The sequence below is a fragment of the Diadema setosum genome, chromosome 9, assembly GCF_964275005.1.
Source record: "Diadema setosum chromosome 9, eeDiaSeto1, whole genome shotgun sequence".
In the NCBI taxonomy this organism is placed as follows: domain Eukaryota; kingdom Metazoa; phylum Echinodermata; class Echinoidea; order Diadematoida; family Diadematidae; genus Diadema; species Diadema setosum.
In genome coordinates this window covers 19,272,772-19,283,016 of record NC_092693.1, presented here as the reverse complement: position 1 = coordinate 19,283,016, position 10,245 = coordinate 19,272,772, and the positions used below count along the sequence as shown (strand labels likewise).

The following is a 10,245-nucleotide window of genomic DNA, read 5'->3' as shown; positions in this document are numbered from 1 at the left end:
TCTAAATTACTGTTTACAATAAGAAAAATTTGAGTTGTAAGATAAAAAAGACATGATTTTTTTTTTCAGTGATATAAAATTCTATGAAGTTAAATGCATTTTGTATTTGGAGCATGTGTTAGATAAGAAATATTTTTACATAACAAGGGTAAAAAATAAGATTTGTTATAAATTGAACGCTGTATTGATTGTGTTAAAACCTACTAAAAGATAAACAATTTCTTCTTTATGCTACAATCAGTCCCATGGCAACATGCTCTGAAACTAAATCTGAAAGGTAAAGGACAGAAAAACAAAAGAAAGTTTGATGTCAACATAATCCTATGATTTGCATAGAACATTATCATGATTAGACCTGCTTCAACTACAAACATCAAAATCTAAATAACTACTTCCCTTATAATACTAACTTATTTCAGTTGTTACTAAAAAGGGCTGTAAAAAATTCCTAATATAATACATCACTTGAACATATATCCTTAAAAAATAGTAATGATAATTAAATAAACAAAAAAATTGCCCTTAGTCCCATGGCTAGAATATGGCATTTCTATTCCTGTTATTGTTGGCTACAGTCTAAGACACGTGCAGGTAATTGAAGTCAGTGTTCCGCGAAGCCGTTTTCCTTGGGATGGCTGATGACGTCGGTGGTGGAGAGATAGGGCGTGTCCAGGAAACCGGTGCCAACCATGAGCCCCCCTTCATCGAGGGTGATGTCTTTGGTTCGGTACAGGTAGCCCGTGGTTTGGTTGAAGACGACTTCATTGTTGTAGCTGTACGAGAGAGGCCGTGATGTGGACAGAGGGTTTGGAGGAAGCAGAGGGGAAAGAGATTATGAGTGGTTTGCCAGTATACCCCTTAAGACGATGGAGACATCTATCATATCATTATAACATATAATTCTACAACTACATGTACTACTACTTCTACTACTCTATTATTATTATTATTATTATCATTATTTTTATCATCATTATTATCATTGTTATTATTATTATCATTGTTATTATTATTATTATTATTATTATTATTATTATTATTATTATTATTATCATTATTATTATTATTATTATTATTAATATCATTATTATTATTATCATTAATATTATTATTATTATTATTATCATTATCATCATCAGCATCAGCATTATCGTTATACACTGTAGCAGAATAGTAGTAGTACAACATTGTACTAGTAAAGTATAACTGGACAACCCAGGAACCTGTTGAGGAAGAGTCCCAACTATACTCGGGCAGGTGTCTATGATGCGAAATGCATGTTAAACCAAAATCAGCCCGTCTTCAACGGGTTAATGTTCTCTGTCTTGAAGTGTTTAGCTGAATAGAGGAAACTAATGGAGGCAGAGATATAGAATCTGGAGTAAAGAAGAAAAAAAAAGGGGGGGGGGAGAGATCAAGATGGTGACAAGGATCACGAGTATCCCCCTCAACCAACAGTTAAACATAATGATAACAAACGCATGACCGCCACCACTTTACTACTACTGCTGCTATACTCGGGTCTGTACTTCTGTAGAGCTGCAAATTCTGCCCGACTCTGCAGGCGGCTTTCTGAATACCTAACTATCTCTTTGTGTCCTGCATAACAAAGGAATATGAAATTCTGTCCTTATATGAAAATAATATCCCTAATTGATCCCTGGAACCTTGATTTCTAAGCGGCAATGTTGGCACAACCCTTGCTTCTAATAATAACAATCAGTAGACATGTACATGCAGTTTTTACTGCTGGATTAGATTTTCCTTAAAATACTATAAAAATCTTAAAGGCGATAGGCCTATATTTTGCTACTCTAACAGAAACAGGCTTGAGTATGTAGAATAAGGACTAATCATCTTAGCTCCTTTCATTCGCGTGTCCACTGTGCGATGTTCGTGCATTTATGTAATTTTAAAGAGAATTGATGTGATATAAAGGTTGATATTATTGGTTGTAGCGCCCCCACCTGACGAGCGTTCCAAACGGGCCAAATTCGCTGGCGACGCTCATGAGTTGCAAGTTCTCGCTGTTGTATTTCATGCAGTAGTTGTGATTGAGCGGCGAAACGATGCGGTCCATTAGCATGTAGGCCGCCCTCTCTTCGGATCCCCGCAGCTCTTCAAGGGCAGCTTTCATCTTCTCCCCGAAGAGATTGTTACCTGCAGCGGCAATCGTGGTGCGTCAACATTGACGGTTAGATCGTTATTCATACCGTTGTAGCGGTACGTGGATTTATGCCGTTTTTCATCGAGTGCAATTGTGCATTATCGGCGACCAAAGTATTTCCGTTGTCACTATCTTCAGCTGATGTGAATGTATTATAGGTGTTCTATGAGTTCACGAAAATCAGTGGATATAATGAGACGTCTGAAGGTCACGAGATTTAAAAGAACATAAATCTTGATTTTCGCTCTTGAACATCAATGCAAAGCTGGATACAGACATCTGGATCTAGAACTTTGTTTGTGTGTGCGAATGGGGGGGGGGTGGTAAAATATGACTGCTGTGAGGTAGTCAAACTCAGTGGAGTGAATATTAGGGTCACATTTGCAACACAAAAAAAGGAATTGGAATTTAGAAAGCCCAGTGAAATACAAGTGCGCTTCATAGATATAGAAAAAAAATCACCATTCCACGTCTACATAGCAAAGGGACAGTGCATACTCACCACCACCTTCTCGCTGGGGTTTCATGACATACTTCATCGGGTTTGCGATCGCCCTTTCTGCCGCCTCGTCCCCACTCGGCGTCTATATACATGATAAAATAACAACATAATGATGTATGTCATTATTGAGATTTAGGATGCATTCTTTTTTGCTGGCTAGGAGCAGGTCAAAACAACAACAACAACAACATCATCACCACATCAATCGCGCATCGAAAACAACATAAATTAATACAGTGGTGGACTTTACTCTCTCTCACAATCTGTTCTTTAAAGATGTTCGTTATTAATATTATCAACTTGACTGATTATCTTGTTTGATTGATTGAGGCTCTCATAAAGGCACATAATGAAATATATCTCACGCTCCTTGACTTGAATAATAGATATTGATGATAATAGATAATAATATTGCCTTCCTTATCAAGCGCGCCGGAACACTTTTTTTTTTTTGGGGGGGGGGGGGGCAAAATCTCGACGGGGGCACATTGTGACGGTGTGAAATCCTCGGTGAGGGAGCGAAGCGACCGAGCGGGGGTACCACGGTAGGGACTTTTTGTAAAAACAAAGTACAAAAAGCGCATTTTATAAATCATTTAAAAGCAAATTTTTAGGAAATTACACATAGTGGAAAAATTTAGTGCGAAGGACTGTGGTTATAACATAGGGGGTACATTTATGTGACGGTGTAAGATTCTCGGCGAGGGAGCGAAGCGACAGAGCGGGGGGAGGGGGTGGTAGGGAGGGGGGATACCCCTTCCCACGGTTGGGACCTTTTTGTAAAAACAGAGTACAAAAGTCGCGCTTATAGAGCATTTAAAAGCAAATTTCTAGGAAGTTTAACATGGCGAAAAAATAGTGTGAAGAACTAAAACAAAACAAAACAAAAATCTTGTCCAATTATGAAGTAATAAGATTTTGACGGGATTCGAACTCGGGACCCCTGAATGAAAATCAAGTAAAGTCAGCTGTGAAAGGAAGGGGGGGGGGGGTCGTACGAACGCTGCGGTGGTCAAACTCTCACCAAGTCAAGGGAATAGTGTCCAGTGAAGATGCTGTGGATGTCGTTGACCCTCTCTCGGCCAGGTATGAACCTGGCGATGACGGCGGGGTCGTAGAGGACCTGCTGGACTTTCTTGGTCCCCGCCAGTTGCATGGCAACCGATGGACACACCGAGGCACGCGATCTCTCGCCCAGCAGTCTGGCGTGCCACTCCTGTATTAGTATTGCATGGGGAGAAGTTATGACCAAACGAATCACCATGCCATCCAGCGAATGTCACAATCGTCTCGAGGAAATAGGATAATCAGTTCACAAGTATTCTTGTACATCTTTCGATAATAAATACAAATACCATATTGACACCAAATGCCAAAGGACAATCTACGAAATTTAGAAGGAAGCAAAGCACGGTTTATCACATGACGATGGTATGATTTTGAACGAATTTCTTAATGTACCCTCACACCCATCGGCTATCAACAGAATACTTCTACGAGCTCGCTCCGTGTACATATACATAATATCATGGGATCCTTAAGACTACATCACTGTTAAGTAACAAGGTATTCTAATAATAAATGCATACATTTTGTAGAGATAAATAGACTTTTAAGATGAAATACAAGTAAACAGATAAATAAGTATACCGAGTACAGTATGTATGTATAGGGCTTACATTGTTTTGTTACTTTTTTTTATTTACATTGATTAGAACTGCCAATATCATCTGTGTGTGCCTGTGTATATTTCCTTACAAATCATGAAGCTTTACTTACATAATATCTACATTTATATTGTTTGTCATACAAGCTCCGTTATACTCACATTTTCTGTCGGGTAATCGGCCGGTGAATAGCCGACCCGGAAGTACAACATCGCCACTTCCATGTCGTCACTGTTTGAAGACGATGTAAAGTCAGAGGAAATTAAAATCACGAAGGAAAATCTACATGGATATCAGATTCGTGTTGCTTTAAGGCGGGTCTCGCAGTCTGGAGTTGTCTTGAAAATATTTTTGAAAACAACAACAACAGAACTGCTCTTTGGACAACTTCAGTTGCACCTAAAAAGGCTTTATATATTCATAATCAACAGCAAAAGATATATCATAAACACCTTTTTGTCATTAACAAGTAAATATAATATTTCAAATCATGATACATAACAAAATTATTGTAAGGCACGTAAGGTGGAATTTTGTACAAGTCAAACCGAGCGTCAATACGTATGGAAAAAGATTTCGTGATTCGTTGTTTCTTTGATAATAATGTAATCGCTAGATAAGTATCAAAGGCTTTTTTGTTGTTGTTTTTTTCCTGACAGAGAATACCAACACTCATAATAAGGTATACACAACAGAAAAAGAATTGATTTTACCGATTGAAAATCTTTAACCCTAATCAGGCTGGGCTTTTTTGGCTATGCTATACACTCGGGGGGGGGGGGGCGGATTCCGCCCCCCCCCCCCCCCTCTCCACTTCAGCTCTCGCCTATGGAACGCGTGATTGCGCCGAAAATCGGCACACGCGACGCCCGGGACGTATACTATCAAAATGTATGGTTGCTTTCTCCGAGAAATTATTCTTATATTTTATATTAATTAATTATCGTAATTTATGCATAAAATCAGTTTGGGGCTCTAAATCACTTATTAATGCTCTAATTAAGCCAATTTCTTTTTTAAAATGTTTCTTGTATCATTCTCCTGAGACATAGGATAAAAAAAAAAATCTGTATCGAAATTAATTTCTTATGTATTTCTTTGTTTTTCGACCTTTTATTTTTGTTTGTTTTTTGGCCAAATTTAATTTGTCACAGACATTTTTCGAAGCTTTATTATGCTAAAGTAAATTAATTTCGTCCATTTTAAGTCAAGATATGAATTTTTATGTGAATTAAATGAAAAAACACAATTTGCATTGGATTTGTACACAAAATCACGTTTTGGAGCAATTTTGGGGTTGACAATTTTTTTTTTCGAACGGGCGTCGCGTCAAAACGGTACGCGCGGGCGCAACAATTTTGGTCTCAAAAGTTGCGCGATACTTGAAAGAAAAAAGTCATGAAACATCGCGGCGGGAGCTTATCGCGCTGCGAAGATATTGCGCGAAACGTCGGGGGGGGGGGGGGCAGATTCCGCCCCCCCCCCCCCAGCCTGATTAGGGTTAACTCCCTAATCGTATATAATACATAAATGAAACGGTGTTGATAAAAGAATGAATTTGACCATGCAAACAATAACCTCCGTTTGAGTTTCCTATATTCCATTATCATGGCAATGATTTGAAAAGAAATATTTTACCTATCAGATGTCCTATTTCAAGTATGCTCCACATGAAAAGGCGGTGACACGACATTTGCTACTGCGACAATTGCTCCGGTCTTATTTTCTCCTAAGGACTTAGGGTTAGGTTAAAAGTTGTTATATACAATGTATGGTTTTTAAATTTGGTTTGATGTAGGGATTGGAATTAGGGTTAGGGTAATATTTGTGGGTCGAATTTATGTTTGGCTTAGTGTGCATTTATTTCATGGGCGCAAACGTCGCGGAACCGAAAATGCCAATTAAAGGGAATCATCAGACTCACATGAAGAGACGCCTGTCGGCCCTGAGCTCTGCTCGCTGTCCGATCTCGGGTAGCGTCCTTCTGATAACCTTCACGCCATCGTCCTTGGCCTTGATGCCGTACTCGATCCACCTCTGGTCAAACTTATTCGTCTCCTCGGGCTTTACCACAAAGACTATCACGGCTCTAAGGAATGTGACATGAAGGCGACTCCCGTTATGATGAAGTCCCCGGGACCGGCAATTTCCATTGTTATATCGAAATTTCATTACAGCCGAATAATCAAGTGTATTCAAGACATAACATTTTATAGATGATAATGGTATGGGGGTCTGAATTTTAACTTCGTTGTAACGGGAATTTAGTTATAAACTTTTTTTTGCTATAACGGAAATGAATAACGGAAAATAATAATGATAATAAAACTGCAGTAGCAGCAGTAAAGTTGATAGCAATGACAATAGTAATAAGAATAATGAAAATCACACAAATAATAGGATCTAATTTACGAAGGGTAGCAATAGTCTCCTAAGTTGTAGCACCAATTTGTGCAGTTGGTTCCGCCATTTACATCAAAACATCAGCACAGCTCTTTGTTACCCATTTCCATACAGCCTGGTAAAGAGGGACAGAGTAGGTGAAATGGGTGCACGTCACGAGACTTACATTCACGAATCATGCAGCCCACGAACCATTTTTGCGTTCGCTCAATTCACGACGCAGAGCTCTATACTTGATGCACTGATCATAATCTTATGGGGCGCCTTTTTACTTTTTTTTTTTAACATAGGTTGCGTCTTCGGGTAATTAAACTACTTTCCAACACGACGCAGGGAGAGAGGAGAACGACGAACGCAATCGTCGTCTTAAACGGTCGCGTCGCAAATCTAAAGCTTTCTGATATTGGCAATCACTTGAAGAGTACGGAGTCCGCAAAGTTCGCAAACAACATCAATGCGTCACAGTCTCCATATTTATTGGAAAGGCGAAACTAGTCTATCATCAATTTTATGTTCAAATCATGCCATATAGTGTCAACTTCTGGATGGCTTGATTATTGTTGCCAAGGGCTAACGAAACTGCAGCGAGAAGAGAGGGAAAACGAGAAGGCAAGATGGGCGGAGGGCGGAGGGGTGGAGAGCTTAAAATAAGGAGATGGGTAATGGGAAGAATAACGGAAAGTATAATAGAAAGAAAAAAAAGGAGACTGAAAGACGATAGAAAAGATGACATCACATACTACGTCTTCTTTCGCAATAGTTTCCATCTTACTCAGGTGCTCCGTACAGCCGCCAGGCTTTCACCATGCCCTCGGCGACTCCTTCCATGCCGTAGCTACTGGGTACCCTATCCCGCACCTTCTCTCGACTCATCCCACACTGCTCCAAGCTATATCTGAAAAGAGAGCGAAGTTGTGAGCCAAACGTGAATTTGAAAGTCATTACTTTCATCACTTTTGTTACTTTTTGAGACTTAATATGAACGGCAGATGCTTCTGAGGTTTTCTTCCAAGCATTTTTTTGTTCTGTTCTTAATGTTAGTGAAGAGCTTGAATAAGATTTTCGTTCATTTGAATGACAGATACTTCATAATAATGGGTTGGGTTTTGTTTGTTTTCATATCACAGGGCAATTACTCATGAATCTTGATCAATGCTTACAAAAAAAGGAGCGTCAATTTCTCTATTGCACTATGGCTCTTTGAACGCATCTCTCAAAGTGTCATACCGAACGGATTGCGAAGTTTGACCTGTCATCATTGCTCGATTACTTATTGGCTAATGCGTATTTGACAGTGTCTGAAAATAATGGTTGAGAGACGGTTCCCATGGAAACGCACCTATGTACATCCACGAGTCTCGTACTCATTGCGGGCATGCCAGCTGCGATGGTGTTGATTTCTACCATACTCAGGTCGATATAGGGGTCTCCCTCGGGGTCCTTGCAGTCCAACATGTAGTCGGTCCGATTGATGCAAAGATTTACAGGCTAGGTGTGTTCAAAGAGGAAAGAGAAAGAAAATGGACATGATACGTTTCGGGTTTAGTATCGACTAAATCATTTCGCTCAATATTAATACAGATGTACTTAGCTCTCTCTTGCTGCCTTACTATTTAACAGCGGTTATTCCCCAAATGTGTATTGCTCCCTTATGAATGTCTATAAAATTGCTCGACAATCCGGCATGAGGTTATATTAAATAAACAGCAGCTGTTACTAATTGCTTACCAAATACCAACCATGAAGTTTTTAACCCAAGTGTTCTAAACATTGTTGCTTCAAACATGTGGAATACCATCCCTGTATCACTGAGACAAGTCCCCTCGCTGACGACATTCAAGAAACACCTAGATGAAACATATTTATTTAAGAAATAGTAATCGTACATAATAATATATGTCAAATGCAAGTGCTTCGATACCATTGTACGATGATAAACGCGAACGAAAACTCAGCATTAATATTTTTGTCAATATCATTATCATCAGATGTACGATATACTGATTGGATTCACGAAAAGGAATGTATAAGGTGTGGCAAATTGTCTTACCTTCACGAAACCTTCTTCTCTGACCTGCTCATGCATTTCGAACAACCGCCTCGTGAAGTCATCCACGGGTACAACGCTGCAAAACAGTAGCGATGACGAGGAGGAGGAGGAGAACAATGTTGACAGTGATGATGATGATGAGAAAGAAACGACAATTTTACGTGTATATGCTCCCTTGAAATATGGGGTTTAATATTATAATCTATCATCAATATACTATTCAAATCGAAAGTTCGTTTACACTGCTGCCATTATTACAACTGTACTAGTAAATCTACCTTTAATACTATCATGATTATACATGTAATAGGCCTATTAATGATAAAAAAAGGATTAACGCACCAAGTTTATCTAGAAAGGTGTTTAAGGCGGAGAATGGTAAAAGGTAAATAAAGGGATGTATTGATTGGAGTCATTGTGTGTCAGGTGGTGGAAACCTTATTCATGCAGTTTACATTCCGTAGACTACAAACAAAGACAGTTTCAATCTTATACAAAAAAAAAAAAATGCTGGTGGGAAATCGAAAATAATCATGAAGTTACAGTGACATCAGTTTCATATCAGATAAGTGAAATAAGGTTTAAATGTGTATGTTTGTCGCCTCAGCAGTATAATATGAAGCACTTAAAGTAGTTATTTGGTGTCGATAAGGTGGTATCTCAAGGTCATTGCACTGTTTCCCCATGTGATTGTCTCTGGTGAAAGTTTAAAACATCGTGCTCTTTTGATAGCAGTTATAACTCTGACTCATCAAAAGTGATTCCACACCTTTTTAACGCCATCGAGAGAAAATCGCTGTCTTCGCTGACCCCAAGCATGAGGAGATTGATATCTGCCTGCAGTCTCATTGCCTTGTCGAAGAGGTGCCTCGGGAATGTCGAGGGGATCAGCGCAAGCGGTCCGTGCACCGTCTGGAGTCGCGACGGTCGGATGAGCACCCCCTTGGCGTAGGCGCGGTCCCTGATGTCCTCGATGAGCTCGGCCAGGCGGTCCGCGGAGAGCGGTAACTCGATCGCCGGCTGCAATTCGACCATTGTTGACTGTGCTGCGGAGCGGAGGTTGGGATAGCATGAAATGACAGACAAGGGGCTGGAATACAAGAGGGGTGGGGTAGGGGGTAAGGGGGAGGGCATGAGCTATTTTTGGTGAGTCAACACTCAAAGTGACATTGCTACAAAACAACTATTACTTCAGTGTTCGATTTTGAAAACCTTAAGAAACTATCATGAGTGTGAAATTCGTGGAACCTAAACTAGATATTCTCCGCAATGACGCAGTGAGTTTCAATCTTTAGTATAAGCAGAAAACGATTATCAACTTTTGTTTTGAAAATATCTTAATAAATCTTTCTCACTCATTTATGTAATATTCAAAATATAGATCCTGGATATCTGAGAATTTGGTTAGAGGCCTGTACCAGTAGTGGTTACCTTAATCAAGAGATATCTTTGGCGT

The 10,245-nt window shown here is 39.5% G+C and overlaps 1 protein-coding gene across 1 annotated transcript; it reads right to left on the bottom strand.

Moving 5' to 3' along the window:
* Window positions 1-601: 601 nt before the first annotated feature.
* Window positions 602-9,824, bottom strand: LOC140233396 (glutathione synthetase-like). Its single transcript, XM_072313502.1, has 10 exons — window positions 9,559-9,824; window positions 8,790-8,865; window positions 8,079-8,227; window positions 7,512-7,634; window positions 6,261-6,425; window positions 4,498-4,567; window positions 3,694-3,885; window positions 2,670-2,751; window positions 1,968-2,160; window positions 602-773 (listed from the first exon to the last, which is right to left on the bottom strand). Exons 1-10 carry the CDS (start codon window positions 9,822-9,824, stop codon window positions 602-604), a joined length of 1,488 nt encoding a protein of 495 aa, XP_072169603.1.
* Between the last annotated feature and the right edge of the window lie 421 nt (window positions 9,825-10,245).